This window comes from Lagenorhynchus albirostris, chromosome X (assembly GCF_949774975.1).
Source record: "Lagenorhynchus albirostris chromosome X, mLagAlb1.1, whole genome shotgun sequence".
Lineage (NCBI taxonomy): Eukaryota > Metazoa > Chordata > Mammalia > Artiodactyla > Delphinidae > Lagenorhynchus > Lagenorhynchus albirostris.
This window is the reverse complement of record NC_083116.1, coordinates 69,805,615-69,821,917: the sequence shown is the minus strand read 5'-3', so window position 1 is coordinate 69,821,917 and position 16,303 is coordinate 69,805,615. Positions and strand designations below refer to the sequence as shown.

Genomic DNA, 16,303 nt, shown 5'->3' with positions numbered 1-16,303 from the left:
CACTCTCTAGGTCCATCCACGTCTCTACAAATGACCCAATTTCGTTCCTTTTAATGGCTGAGTGATATTCCATTGTATATATGTACCACATCTTCTTTATCCATTCATCTGTCGGTGGACATTTAGGTTGCTTCCACGTCCGGGCTATTGTAAATAATGCTGCAGTGAACATTGGGGTGCATGTGTCCTTTTGAATTATGTTTTTCTCAGGGTATATTCCCAGTAGTGGGATTGCTGGGTTATAGGATGGTTCTATTTTTAGATTTTTAAGGAACCTCCATACTGTTTTCCATAGTGGCTGTATCAGTTTACATTCCCACCAACAGGGCAAATGGGTTCCCTTTTCTCCACACCCTCTCCAGCATTTATTGTGTTTGTAGATTTTTTTGATGATGGCCATTCTGACCACTGTGAGGTGATACCTCACTGTAGCTTTGATTTGCATTTCCCTAATAATTAGTGATACTGAGCATCTTTTCATGTGTCGCTTGGCTATCTGTAGTCTCCTTTGGAGAAATGTCTATTTAGGTCTTCTGCCCGTTTTTGGTTTGGGTTGTTTGTTTTTTTGATATTGAGCTACATGAGCTGCTTGTATATTTTGGAGATGAATCCTTTGTCAGTTGCTTCATTTGCAAATATTTTCTCCCATTCTGAGGGTTGTCTTTTCATCTTGTTTATGGTTTCCTTTGCTGTGCAAAAGCTTTTAAGTTTCATTACGTCCCATTTGTTTAGTTTTGTTTTTATTTCCATTACTCTAGGAGGTGGGTCAAAAAAGATCTTGCTGTGATTTATGGCAAAGAGTGTTCTCCCTATCTTTTCCTCTAAGAGCCTTATAGTGTCTGGCCTTACATTTAGGTCTTTAATCCATTTTGAGTTTATTTTTATGTGTGGTGTTAGGGAGTGTCCTAATTTCATTGTTTTATGAGTAGCTGTCCAGTTTTCCCAGCACCACTTATTGAAGAATCTGTCTTTTCTCCATTGTATATTCTTGCCTCCTTTGTCATAGATTAGGTGACCATAGGTGGGTGGGTTTATCTCTGGGCTTTAAATGTATGAATACTAAGGGGGAAAGTGGGGGTGGGAGGAATTGGGAGATTGGGATTGACACGTATACACTACTGATGCTATATATAAAATAGACAACGGATGGGAACATTACTGTATAACACAGGAGATGGTACTTAATGTACTGTGGTCACCTGAATGGGAAGGAAATCCCCAAAAGAGGGGATATATGTATACGTATAGCTGATTCATTTTGCCGTACAGGAGAAACTAACACAACATTGTAAAGCAACTATACTCCAATAAAAATTAATTTAAAAAACAATAATAAAATATTAACCTTATTGAGAAATGGGCAAAAGATGTGTTTCTTCCCAAAAGATAGAGAAATGGCCAATAAGATCATGAAAATTGGCTCAATACAATTTAAAATTCCGTAGGGAAATTCAAATAAAAAGCACAACGAGATACAACTTCGCAGCCATCTAGATGGCTATTATTTTATAAGGTGTGGGGGGGGGAAGGGAGAGAGGGAGTATGGGAAGAAGGAAGAAAGAAAAACAGAAGACAAGATTGTTGACAAAATGTGGAAAATGGGAACCCTTGGGCATTACTGGTAGGGCTGTAGCTGCTGTGGAAGACCATATGGTGGTTCCCCAGAAAATTAGGTTTGGGATTACCATATGATTCAGCAATTACACTTCTAGGAATTGCAAAAAGGGGCTCAATCAGATAAGGTGAAAAATCCCAGGTGTTCATCAGCAATGAAAGGATAAGCAAAATGTGGTATATACACACAATGCAATATTACTGAGGCTTAAAAAGAAATGAAATTCTGATACATGCCACAACATGGATGAACGTTGAAGACGTTGTGCTGGATGAAATAAACCAGGTACAAAATGACAATTATCTTATGACTTCACTTATATGAGGTAAGTAGAGGTAAGTAGTCAGATTCATAGAGATAGAAAGTAGAATGGTGACTGCCAGGGTCTGGTGGGAGAGAGGCATGGAGAATTATTGTTTAATAGGTACAGGGTTTCAGGTTGGGGTGATGAAAAGTTCTGGTTGTGGATGATGGGGATGATTGCACATCCATGTGAATGTACTTAATGTCATTGCATTTTATACTTAGCATGGTTAAAATGGTAAATTTTATGTATGTTATGTATATTTTACCACAATAAAAATATAGAAAGAAAGAAAGACTCAGTCTCATGGAAAATTACTTTGCCCTGCCAGGAAATTTCTTAGGTATCGAAGGCAAAATTTTCATTAGGAATATAGGTAGGGATTTACTAATGATAGTGTATGCATTTATAATCTTTAAAATTGAATTTGTATTTCAAAATTTTCCCAAAAAGAAAACTTCAGTTCTACATGGATACACTGATGAACAAGATCACACATTTAAAAGAAAAAATAGTGACAGCCCGACAGAACTTTTCCAGAAAATACAGGAGGAACTCTTGCCTATACATTTTATGAGGGCAGCATTACTTTCACACAAAAAATAGAAAAAGACACTACAAGGGGAAAAAAGCACCACAGACCAATATCCTTGATGAATATACATGTAAAACTACCTAATAAAATCTTAGAAATATGAATCCAGTGATATATAAGAAGTATAATCCATGACCAAGCAGATTTATCCTAGGAATGCAAGGTCATTTTAACATTAAAAAGTGCATCGATGTATTTTTTGTCATATTAAGGGAATGAAAGAAAAAATGATTATCACAATATAAGACAGAAAAGTCATTTGATAATATAAAACATCCATTCATGATTAAAACAAACAAAAAACTGATAACTTAAGAACAGAAGGGAACATACTTAACCAGATAAAGTGCTTCTACCAAACACCTGCTGTTGGCATCATACTTAATGGTGAAAGACTGAATGCTTCTCCCATAAGATTAGGAATGTACCAGAATGTCCACTCTCACCATGTCTATTCAATATTATACTTGTGGCCCTGGTTGATGAGTTAAGGCAAGAAAAAGAAATACAAGGCATACAGATAGAAAAGGAAGAAGTAAAAAATGATCTTCATTTTCAAAAGGCATTATAATCTACATAGAAAATATTTAGTAGTCTACGAAAATCAAAAATCATCTCCCAGATCAGATAAGCAATTTCACAGGGTCACAGGACAGAAATTCAATATTAAAAAAGTCCTATTTCAATAGAGTAGGAACAGATAATTGGAGATGAAGAAAAAAATTTTAATGTCACTAACAATAGCACTAAAATGAATGAAATACCTACTAAGAAGTTTAACGTAATATGTGCAAGACTTGTATGCAGGTAACTATAAAATATTGCTGAGAGAAATTAAAGAAGACCCAAATAAATGGAGATATACTATGTTCATGGGTCAGAAGACTCCAAAAGGTTTAAGATGTCAAGTCCCTTATAATTCCTCTATACATTTGCCATAATCATAAGTAAAATGAAAAGCTATTTCTAAAACTTATATGGAAATGCAAGGGACATAACAATAGCCAAAGCCATTTGGATAAGAACAAAGATGGAGGACTTACACTACCAAATTCCCTGACTTAATGTAAAGGTATAGTAGTCATGACAGTGTGGTATTACCATAAAAATAGACGTATGGATCAACTGATAAAATAGAAAGCCTAGAAATAGATGTACACAAAAATATGGTCAGTTGATTTGTGACGCAGGTGCTAAGATAATTAAATTAACTGATAATTAACTAATAGAGCTGGAGAAAGTGGATCTCCATATGGAAACCGCAAACAAACGTGAATACCTCACACTATATGCAAAAAAAAACCCCTCAAAATAAATAATAGAAAACCTGCAAGAAAATATGGGAGAAAACTTCCGTGTTGTGAGGTTAGGCAAAGATATCTTAGGTAGAACATCCATTCAAAAACTATGAATCATAAAGGAAAACAACCAATGGACCGTTAACAAAGTTAAAACAAAACCCGAAAACTTTTGCTTCTCTAAGTCCAGGGTTCAGTATCTCTGTGTGGCACCACATTTTACTCCTATACTGGAACCTCATGACTGACCTTGACTTCTACTTAACCCCTAGAAGAGAAAACTGGGTCTACTTATTTTCAGTTGCAAAAACGTACTTTATTGTCTTGAGCATCTGCTTGCAAAGCTCCCCCCTTTCTCTATTTCCTGGCCAACTTCTTTCCTCACTCATTTCAGGCATGTCTTCTCTGGGGAATCTCCAAGACTCTATTCCAACACTCGAGGCGGGGTGGCTGTCCCTCTTCCATCCTCCCATAGCCATATAAACTTCCTTCTATCTCTCTCTATTGTAATCATCCTTTTTTTTTTTTTGGCTTCTTTCCCACGGAATGACTTGAAGCAGCAACAAAACCTCATCTGTTTTTATAACCTCAGGCCATGGCCCGTGATAGACTCCTAGAGAGACAATCAGTCCTGTATCCTCACATGTATATAAGAGGTGCCTCCCTAAGGAACATTATTATTTCAAAAACCAAGTAAAGACCCTTAGGCCACCTACTTCCACTCTTCCTTCCAGGTACTGTTTGCAGAGAGCTCCCTTGAAGTCAGTGGAGCAGAGCCTCATAGTTCTGGGTGATAAACAGGGGGCAAAACTAAGCAGCTTCTGTTGAAACCCAAGCGTCAAAGATGGAATCTCATATAACAGGACTAGGTAACAAGGAGCTCTCACCTCAGTTGTTCTGATTTCAACTTAGCCCAGCCCAGGTCCTTCCCCTCCGTCCCTCACATTTTTCAAGCCCTCCAGTCCCCAAGCCACCTGTCCACTACCCATCAGATGCTGACGGTCTCACAGTCAGCATCTCATATAACCCACTGAGAGGTAAACCTCTGCTGTTGATTTGGACTGTGGATACCATCACCCAGCTCACCCTCCTTGCTTTGATAACCCATTTAGACCCATACACCTCCCCAGGGCTTTAACGTACACAATCCTATGTATCTAAACGTGGGGAGGGTCCACACGAACACCCCTGTCTATGGCATCCCCACCAAAAGACAACTCACCATCTGCCGGAACACTTCTGCTTTATATGTTCAGCAATCAGAAACCTGGCTTAAGCCTGCTGGGAGGTTCAGAGGAAAGAAGTAAAAAAGAGACAGAGAGAGGGGAAGGGTGGGAGTAAGAGATACAGGAACAGAGGGGTTGTCACATACCAGAAATGTATCCACTGCTTGAGCACAGTGCACTGGGTTGCAGGAGGGAGGAAAGACAGGGCGGGGTCAGAGGGGCTGGAGGGGTGTGGAGGGCCAGGCCCTCAGCCTCTTTGCACACAGCAGAGTCAGGAGCTTAGCTGGTCTCTTCAAGGAAGTCCCGTCGGTCACTACAAGCACATCACACCCTCCTAGAAGCATGATATTCATTCCCTTCCTTCCACCTCCTGACGCGGTGAGTCTGCTTTCCCTCTGGTGTCATGGTTTGTCAGCCCCAGGAGCTGGGATGTGCTCTGTAGAGGTCACTGCTATATCCCCAGCACCTGGAACAAGGCCGAGATCTACATACTAACTTGTTGAATACCAGGGAAGGCAGGGACCATTAGGATGAGGTTATTCTTCTCCCTCTCTCCCTCTCCCTCTGCAGAACAGGAAAGGTCAGCTTAAAGACACTGAGGAATTTGTTGTTTTGTCTGACACCATGTAGAACCCATCCAATGGCACAGGATTGCCCAGGGAGCCTGCTGGTCCCCAAGGGTCTTGGAGGAGCCAGTTCCAGAGAGCCCTGGCCTGTTTCACCAAGTCCTTCAGGTGAGAGCTCAGAGCCAGCCTCTTCCTCTCTCACTGCTCACAGCCAAGCCACCATGCTTCCCCTTCCTGCTCCACCCAGAGAGTCCCCAGGCCATGCCTGACTTCCCCCAGCATTCCCAAGGGTCCAGTTGTCACTCTGCTTTCCTTTGTAGGGTAGGATATCAGACACTCAGAAGCTGAGACCTCAGGGCACAGACACAGACCCATGAACGGTGATCAAGCCCCCTGTGCTGCCACCTGTCCCTGCTTTCCCCAGTTTCTCGGTCGCTGGGCCCGAAACAAATGCTGCCACACTCGACTGTTTTCACCTCGTCTTTTCAACAGTGTAGTTTTCAACACTGACACCAGCCTCAGGTGAATTGGGGGTTGTCAGTGGTGGGGGGGTGTGGCAGAGGGAGGGAGCTAGCATCTTACTTAGCCCTATAAGGCTGTACACCCTTCTTCTTGGGGCAGTGCCGCTGGTTCCTCAGTCATGGTTGCAAGAGACTTCAGCCAATGAGGAGTGAATTTTCCACAGCAGACAGCTCTGACCCTGAGGGGAAAGGACTGCAGGAATGAGAAAGGAATAACATCTCTCTTCTCCTAACACCACACGGAGTCTTCATATCTGAGGACCACTGGGCAGTGGTTGTATAGAAGGGGATGGGGGAGGTACACGTGGAAAAAGAATCTCTGGATCCGAATAAAAACTCTTAGCCCCGCACACATAGAGTCAGATCCCAAGCACCCCCACTCCACCACAAGGCAGCCCCTCCAACAGGCAACCTGGTCTCTAACTACAGATTATTCATTTTCATAAGATGATTGTTTTTTTTCCCCTTTCTAAGGTGACCTTGATATGTATTGCAACATAATATCAGCAGGGGAAGTCTATCCCGGGAGTTGGACCATATTTGTCCCTTTAGCCCAACAACATGTGAAGGCCCTGTTAGATGTTGCAACACCAAAAATGACCAGGCAACAGATAAAGATACAGGATACGCTCTTCATATCAAAGAGCCTAACTGGCACACACCAAAATATCCTTTTCTCCACGTAGTCCCCTATTCAAGACCAGGAGTGGAAAAAGTGCTTGGACAGTGCCTGCTGTGTGAATTAATTGTCCTTTAGCTGTTCAGAGGTGCAGTGTCTATAAGCACTAATGAGTCCCACGTGGAATAGGGCTCCGGTAGGAAACAACATTTGGGAGTCCCAAATAGATAGCTGTTTTATAGACCTTTTCCTACGCCCCTGGAGGGCAGCGAAGGTGGAACCCACAGGTACAGAATCTTAGTGTGATTGGTTTGCTTTAGGTCTAGTGTCTCAGCAGCTATTCCTGGTGGCCTAGGAACTGCCCATTTCCCCACATGGCTCTGTTCTCCTAGGCTGGGCCCTGTTTCATGGGGATGCTCAGTTCCATATCGCTGCTTCTCCAAAAGAGGCTAGGATCTCACATCCTGGGGCTCTATCCTGTCCAAAGTATGAGAGTATCTCCAACTCCCAGGGTCTTGGGAGCCTGCTGGCCTTTCACTCCTTTGTAGCTGCTGTTACCTCTCACATCAGTCACTAGACACGACTGAGGGTTACAGAGAGTGTCTGCCCATGCATGCGTGCGTGTGTGTGGTGTGTGTGTGTGTGTGTGTGTGTGTTTAGGATGTGAATATTTGTGGAAACAAGGAATTATACGCTGAAATCTGGTGGATAAACATGGAGGGGGGTTCAGCGGCCACACCTGAAATCCAAGCAGCAGAGATGGGATTTTATGTAGCAGGATGTGGTATCAAGGAGTCCTCACTTCTGATCCGCACCCTCAGAAAAGCCCCACCCTGTCCAGGTTTCTCAAATCTGACCCTAACATTTTTGAAGCCCTTTAGGCCCAGAGCCACCTGCCCACTACTGTCCAGACTCCGACTGACACCCACACACAGCACTATACATCATCTCCTGGAAGGAACACCTCTGCTGTCGATTTGACCTCAGGCTGCCGTCACCCCTCTCAGCCCCTCTTGGGGCTTTGATGCACCACATGGCCTTACCTGCATCCCACTTTGTACAGGCCTTTGGATTCTGCAGCCTCACAGCAGTAGATAGTTTCCCCTGCAAGCCCCAGATTCATAAGGTATTCCCCATATGCCTCCCCAAGAACACTCCCTGCCTGGGAGAACCATAATCTTTCTGGCTGACCTTGGGCAAGTCCTTCTTCTCCTTTGGGCTTGGCACTTCTGGAAGTGATTGCCTGCATTTTCAGTAAGTCATGTTCTCCTACCTGTGTGCATCCTTAAGCCTTCTGATCCTTGTCTGTTTGTGGCGGGCTCAGAATCAGCCGGAAATATGCCTCCCCTTCTTGTCAGCCATGATTAGGAACGCATGAACTTGTGCATCTCAAGAGAGGCCTCATTACCCCTTGAACAGTCAGGTGAACAGTCAGAGCACACAGGACAGTTGTGTGGAGGAAGTGGACAGACAGTTCAGCAGTAGGGAGAGGCGTGGGTCATCAGTTTTCCACCTTTGGTTCTCAAACATTACTGAGCCCAAGTTCTGAGCTCTCCTCCTTTGCATATGTTTCCCCCCACCCACAAGTACATCATATCACAATCCCTGAACCCTAGGGATGGTTCAGGTAGGTGAAGAAAGTGGACAGTTCCTCAGGAGAGGGTATGGGTCAGCAGGATCTCCCAGCTCTTATGGTGAACAGATGACCATTGGAGCCTACAAGTGAGCAAGAGATTAAACATGGTTTGTTTGGTTTTTTCTTTTCTTTTTTTTTTCTCACCCCATCCACCCTCATTCTCTCTGGTGCTATGTCCCAGTGAAATCCTGGGCAACCTTTGGAAGGTGGCAACATTTGTCTTCAGCTCTGCCAAACATTACACAGCCTGCTGTGTTACAGGGGCTTCACACGTGTTCAGTTTATTCTCCAGTCTTCCAAAACAAGGGGAGTGGTGTGAATGCCATTCTGAGGTCACATCACCAGCAAGGGACAGAGCCAGGATTCAGTCCCCGGCTGATCTGAGGCAAGGGCCCTTCCATTACAGCAGTGCAGCCTACACGCCATTGGTCCCAGCTAGGAGCCCTGGGTTCTCTCTGTCACAGTTCACCCTCTTAGGGACAGGGATTCTGTACATACAGTCCTACACCCAACAAAGCTAAAACACTAAGGGGGTCAGGGTTCCTAGGTGACAGGATCACCTGGAGATAGTTGCCACTGCTCAAGGTCCAATCTCATACCACGCCACACCCCACTGGAGAATTATCTACATTAATAGAATGATGGTGGTCATCCAATGGAAAAAGAATGACATCTGCTGTGCCCTTCACCTGTTGCTCCCTGAGGCAATTCTACAGACCTCCGGGACACTCCTGAGCATGGTCTGAAAACCACTGGTCTCATACAAAAGATGGAGTCTAATGGTGGGCCTTTCAAGCACAGAATAATGTGTGTAGCCCTCAGCTTTCCAAGGCAGGGAGCTCAATCATTCAACCTTCCCAATGGAGAGCACACTCTCGAGGACCACAAACACAAAAGGCTGACCCATCCGGGTAGTCTTAGGTTGGAGGGGGACCAGGACAGAGGGGCAAAGAGGGGCCAAGAATGATACCCAGGTCTCCAGCTTGAGTGACCTGTGGCGTGGGGTTGCCATTCACCAAGATAGGGATCACAAGTGGAGAAGCAGGATTCAGCGGGAAGCTGAAGACATCAGGTCTGGACGTAGACACTGCTAAAATTCACAGAGCCGATGGGATGGTGGGGAGCTACCTTAAATATGCTCACAATGACAAAGGAAATCAACAAAATCCTATGCCACTTGGGGAGTGGATACATATGCTGTTTCATTTATTTAATTTTTTTTACATACGTGATTATCCACATAATAAGTGTGTTATGTTTTGGTGTATGTTGTGAAGGTAGGGCTCAAACTCTGTGGTAACTCTACAAGGCATTTAATAATGAATAGTTGTTACAGTTACCATTCATCTCAGTGGACCAGGAGCAGCTCTGTTTTTTCTTCAGTTGACCGAACTGCGTTGGACTTGTATCACCCTCAGCGCTTTCTTAATATCTCCCAGTGCTGTCGGATTTACCTCATCAATCTCCACAGCATTCCTGAAGGGTTGAGAAGGACTTTGGGGGCTAGGGATGAGTCCAGGGGCTTATAGGAATAATAGCTTCTGTCTCACAGAAGGGCTGTGAGGATTGAGTGGGATGCCCTTCCACAGAGCAGCAGGTGTTGAACCGGGCCCAGAGCCGACAGAGCAGTTTCTTCGAGGTCAGGCACTTTGGGGTAGGCTTTGGATCTCATTTGTCCCCCCTTCCCCCCAACCTGCCCCAGCAGCCATTTGCATGAAAATCATGAATACACTAGCGATAGCTGAGAGCTTGCAACGAGGAGGGCTATGGACTGCTGAAATGATTGCTGGAGATATAGCACATCTCCTTCCCTTTTAACCCAGCTAGGGTCAAAGAACTCTCCCCACCCCAGCTCTGTGAAGTGAGGGTCAGAACCATCATTTTGGTTTAAGAGAAGTGACCAGGAGAGAATCGCGGTCAGCCAAAGTCACGGTCAGGGATGGGTCTGGTCCTGGCCCCCAGATCTCCGGACCCTCAGTACAGTGTTCTTCTGTCCAGCTGGCCCATTATCATGTCCCGTTCTTCTGAAATACCTTGTCGTGGGGGGTTAAAATAGGCATGTTCCTCTACGGGTAAAAGGGTCTAGCTTTGCTATGTACTTTATTCCTTCTATGCCTGGGAGGAGACAAGTGTGAAGGGGCTTTAGTGTTGGCTGACAACCTATCATGGGCCCAACTCATTACATAGTTTTCGATTCTTGCACATACATAGGTTAGGATCTCAGGTTGGCATCAGGGAGCACATCGCTGCACCTTCTCAAAGACTTGTTTTCGGTTATTGAAAATTGGGGTGAGTCTTACCAACCTTGCGTGGTTGTGGTGGGGGCTACATAAAGCAGCCAGTATGTACACCCCAAATGAAAAGCCATATGAGAAGACACAGGAAATAAAACGAAAAGAGAAGTGAGAGGCTGGGAGTAAACACATTCTTCAATTATAACACATTAAAGAATCATAGTTACATTATACAGAGAACTCTGATGAAACAGCTCGAGAAACACACACCCACAAACAAATAACAATAGGAAAGTTAGCAGAGAACCTGAACAGGTTGTTTACAGAAATACAAATGGTGATACAAAAGGAATAGGAGCTCAACACCACAGGCAATGATGGAAACAAAATAACAATGGGGTTACACTTTTCAAACTGCAAATTGACAAACATTTAAAAATTAATGATATCAAAAGAATAGCATACACCGATGTTGTGAGTGTGAGTTGGTGCAGATTGTTTGGAGAGCCGTTAAGCAGGGGTTGCTTGACTCTAACCTCTTGACCCTACAGTGCATCTCCACATTCTCCTTCTTCCTCCTGCCACAGACCAGAAGTAGAAGCAGACTGGGACAACCGTTACTTCCTAGACTAGAGCCCTGGGGGCTCAGGTGTCATGGCCTTAAGACCCATCGCAGTGTTCTACAAAACCTATTTCAAGCCCTGGACACACCTTTGGGCATCCTCAAGGTCAGGACCTTGGGAGCGTCCCCAGGGCTGAGGCTGAGCCTTGACTGAGCAGCCTGACTTCCAAGAATTACAGCCAAAGTTCTCCGGGTCTCTGTGAAACACCAATTTCTAGATCCGTGCTTCCCTCGATTGCACTACCTTGGCTTCCACTACCGTAGGCAAGAGAAATCTGGAGTTTGATTATGCATCCCCAGCATAGCTGTGGCTCCACTCCTTGCAAATTCAAGGGCAGTTTCAGGGATTTGGCAGCGCCTTCCTGTCTACAAACTGAGTTTCTGGATATGAGGATGGGTCTGGTGAAGAGAAGTACAATCTACAATTACCTGGGTTTGAATAAAATAAACAATGCGCAAGTCAGTCTTGCCTTAAGCCTCCAGGCTTATATATTCATAAATAGAGTAATGTAAAAATTGGGAGGCATCACTCTCAATTAGTCATTTAAGCATCTATGCTAAAGTGCAATGGTGGGGCTGGAAGCCTGATTAGAGTCGGTTTGAGGGAGAGCGTGGGAGAGGAAAGGGAAACAATGATATTAGTCAACGAGGCATCTCAGTACTTGAAGGAGAGCCAGAGAATGTATCAACTGCTTGAACACAGTGTACTCCTCTCCAGGATGGGGTAGTGGAAATCTGGGAGAGGGAGGCAGGGATGGGGTTTCAGACTCTTAGGCCTCTTTACGCCCAGCAAAATGATGAAGAGCTCTGCTGGCCTCTGACAATAAGCCCTTTCAGACATGACGTGCCCATTGCACCTCACAGAAAACATGAACTTCACTGGCATCTTGCTGCTGCTGAATCCCGACCAGGTGACTATGGCTTCTCTCCAACATCCCAGATCATCAGCTCCAGGAAGGCTGGGATCTAGGTCTCTAGAGTTCACTGTTGTATCCCCAGTGCCTAGAAGTGACCCTGGTGTGCACATAGCAGACCCGCAACACACTTGCTGAAAGAAGGAATGAATGTCAGTGTTAGCCAGGATGGTTTTTCTCTAGTTTCCAGGACAGGACTGGCTCAGCTAAAGGCACTGTGCCCTTCATGTATTTTGTCAGCACCATGGAGAATCCATCCAATGGCACAGGCTCACCTAGGGAGCCTGCTAGAGGAGCCAGTTCCAGGGAGCCCCGGCCTGTTTCACCAAGTCCTTCAGGTGAGAGCTCAGAGCCAGCCTCTGCTTCCCTCACTGCTCACAGCCAAGCCAACATGCTCCCCCTTCCTGCCCAACCCAGAGAGTCCCCAGGCCACGCCTGACTTCCCCCAGGGTTCCCAAGGGTCCAACGGTCACTCTGCTTTCCTTTGTAGGAGAGGATATCAGACACTCAGAAGATGAGACCTCAGGACCCACAGACACAGACCCATGAACGGTGATCAAGCCCCCTCTGCTGCTGCCTGTCCCTGCTTTCCCCAGTTTCTCTGTCACTGGGCTTAAAATGAATGTGGCACTCTTGATTCTTTTGGCTCCATGATATTTATTGTCCCTTTCCACACCAACATCCACCTCCTGTGGTTTATGGTTTGCCTCTTTTGGTGGGGGCACTGTGAGGGGGGATGAGTTGGGGGAGGGAGTTACCACATTACTTAGCCATATGAGTCAGTACTCCTGTACCTTGGAGCAGAACTGCTTATTTCTCAGCCACTGTTGGGATAGGACTGTGTTTGATGGACAGTAATGGTTCTACTGGTTTCAAACATTTCAAAAAGGGTGGCTGTTGGGTGTGACTGAGTGATAGCCATTGGGGCCGGGGGCCGGGGGGTGGTTCAAGGATCATGAGTAGAGGGACAGGGAGGCTGGGTCAAAAGGAGAGAAGATGTCATAGAACTCAAGGCTTTTAGAGGCGTTAGAGCCACTGGCCCCAACGACCCCCACCCCACCCTTAAAAAGAATCCCTCCAGCACATGGTCTCATCCATACCTCAGGTCGTTGATCTCATATTATGACACCATGTCCTTTTGTAAGCTGCTCTTGGTATGTATTGCAGTAAAATAGCAGTACGGGAAGAGCTGAGTCTGACGAGTGCTTCCCAGAACTGAGAAGAGCCTGGGCTTTTCTGGGACTGCTCTGCTCCTGGCTAAGGTTCTGCTAGGGAAGTCCAGCCGCGAGCAGTCCACACCCCGATGGCCTGACAGAACCATTTGTTTCCTAGGAAACTCCAAGTCCACCAGGCCCCTCAACTTGCTGCCTTTGGCTCTGAGCCACACCAAGGAAATGTGGGGTGCAGGGGCTCTGAGAGTTTCTCCTCTTCTGTTTTCCACTTTTTACAGTATTTTCTACTATAATATTTCAAACCTGCAGAAAAACAGAGAGACTGGTACAACAGCTACCACCCCTATTTAATAACACTTTGCCATAAGTGCTTCAGAACTCTCTCTAGTTTTGAATTAAATATCTTGAACACATATGAAGCATCCCCGACTCATACTCACTCATCTCCTCCCTAAAGTAGGTCTCCCTCCCGGGTGTCTGAATAATCCTAGGTCTTCATGCAGCTTCAGAGCAGTTCCCCCTCCTGTATGGGTGACCCCACGTCGCCTTAGAAAAGGTCCCCTGATGCCTTCTGGGGAACGTGGGGGATTCTACACCCCTGAATCCCAACTCAGAGGGCAAAAGAAAGAACACCTCAGCAGCTTTTACAGATAATCCAGGACTCAGCCCCCTCCCATCTATAACTTTCTTCTCTTGAGGTGGGCCCTGTGTCAGTGGTGGAGCTGAGCTCTTCATCTGTTTTACCAAGAGAGGCCAAGAGCACCACCCTCAGTCCCAGCCCTGCTCAAGGGATAGGAGTGTTCCATTCACACAGGGGGCTGGTCCCTTGCCAACTGCTGTCACACCCCGTGGGCTCAATGACCAGGTATGGCTGGTGGGGATAGGGAGGAAGGCAGGACTATGCAGGCCCAAGTCCTGGTGAGACCCATCCAATGGGTCTACTGGAAGCCAGCTGGGATCACCAGACCATGCAGCACTGTCCAAGGTGACCCATCAACCATTAGCTCCATCAATGCAGCTGATTCCGGCAGGGGCTCACTATACCGAGGTGGATACAGAGAGCAGGCGTGGTAGGCGGCCTTCTAAAATGGCTTCTGCAGACCCCTGCTTCCTGGCACTCCTGCCCCTGTATAATCCCTTCCTCTTGAGTGTGGACTGGACCGAGTAACTTGCTTCTAACCAACAGAATTTGTCAAAAATGATGGCATGTCATTTCTAAAGTTAGGCTATAAAAAAAACTGTGTCTTCCATCTTGCTGGCACTCATTCTCTCTCTCTGGCTCATTTTGCATTCTTGCTCTGATGGAGAGGGCCACACGGCAAGGAGCTGATGATAGTCTCTGGCCAACAGCCAGAGAGGAACTGAGGCCCCCAGTTCAATAACCCACGAGGAACTGGATCCTACCAATAGCCACACGAGTGAGCTTGGAAGTCGACCCTCCCCCAGTCACGCCTTCAGATGAGACCACAGTCCATGAGCTGACACCTCGATTGCAGCCTCGTGAGAGATGGAAAAAAAAAGGAGGATCTGGTTAAATCATGCCCAGGTCCCCAACGTACAAACACTGGAGATAATAACTGCGTACCATTTTAGGCCGCCATGTTTTGGGGTAATTTGTTATTCAGTAGTCAATAATAACGAAGACAGCAGGAATCTCTGGGGACTGGGGGCAGGAGACAGAGGCCTGACTCAGGCTGAGAGGGCTTCTTAGAGGCCAGGGTGGTGCAGCGTGTGCCCACATCTTGGTCTGGCCTGGGGGCTTGTCCTACTTTGTCACTAATCATCTGTGTCACCTTGGGCAAATCACTTGAAGTCTCTGGCTCAGTTTGCTATTCTGTAACATTTAACTGATGCTCAACTTGCAGGACTGTTGGAAAGATAACTGTCGATTTATCTGTAATTCACATGACAGAATGTCTGATACATACCAGGCCCTCAGTGAATGGCAGCCATGAGTATTAACATAGTTAATTTGGAACCCTGCATCCACCTCGCAGAAGCTCCCCAGAGATCCTGGAGGGTTCCAGTACTCAAAAACCCAATCCAGGGAAAAGTATCTCCCTATCAAGTAGTACAGAAGCATTTGTTCCTCCCAGGAAGGGAGGCTTATCTGAGTAGATACTTTTCTAAATATTCTGGGGTGAGGGAGGCAGGCCCAGCTGGATGCAATTCTGAGGCCTTATCCCTCATACAAAGGAACAAATACTCGCATTTCTCCCTCCCTCCCTTCCGCCCTCCCTCCCTCCTTCCATTCCTCTCTCTCAGTTGCCTGTTTTCAAGATCCTATCTCCGCAATTCTGCCTTTTTTCACTCATTTCATGTCTACTAAATATCCAACACTTCCTTATGTTTTCCTTGTTGTAGCCTGGATAAACTCATATCAGCATTCTCATTGTGCACTGGTCTCTGGCTCCTTCAGGCCACAGAGGAAAGTCCCTGGCCACTGACTTCTGGGGAACAGCTGAGGTGGGCATCACCCTGGCCTCCCCATTATCCCCTAGAGACGGTGCATTTAGAAGGCCCAGTTTATACGGGATAGAAATCTGTACAGGACAGGAGCTCAAGACACATTCTAGACCAGGAGTGGAGACTTCTTTTTGGATCACCCAGATCCCAAATGAGATGATTTGGTAAGAGCCCCTTTCCATCCAGGATTTTGTCTCTCATCCCTCAGACCTTCCCCTTGAACATCTGGACTCTGCTTTTCTCCTACAGCTTCATCTCTCTCTACAACATGTCTAAAATTTGCCTTCAGGGCTCCCCTGGTGGCGCAATGGTTGAGAGTCCGCCTGCCGATGCAGGGGACACGGGTTCGTGCCCCGGTCCGGGAAGATCCCACATGCTGCGGAGCGGGTGGACCCGGGAGCCATGGCTGCTGAGCCTGTGGGTCCGGAGCCTGTGCTCCCCAACAGGAGAGGCCACAACAGTGAGAGGCCCGCGTACCGCAAAAGAAAAAAAAAAAAAAAAAAGTAAAATTTGCC

General features: G+C 46.1%; 1 protein-coding gene across 1 annotated transcript; it reads left to right on the top strand.

Moving 5' to 3' along the window:
- The first annotated feature begins 5,380 nt into the window (after positions 1-5,380).
- Positions 5,381-11,247, top strand: FAM236C (family with sequence similarity 236 member C). Its single transcript, XM_060137310.1, is given in 3 exon segments — positions 5,381-5,416; positions 5,609-5,772; positions 11,166-11,247. Coding segments are annotated over 3 exon segments (282 nt in total).
- Positions 11,248-16,303: the final 5,056 nt, after the last annotated feature.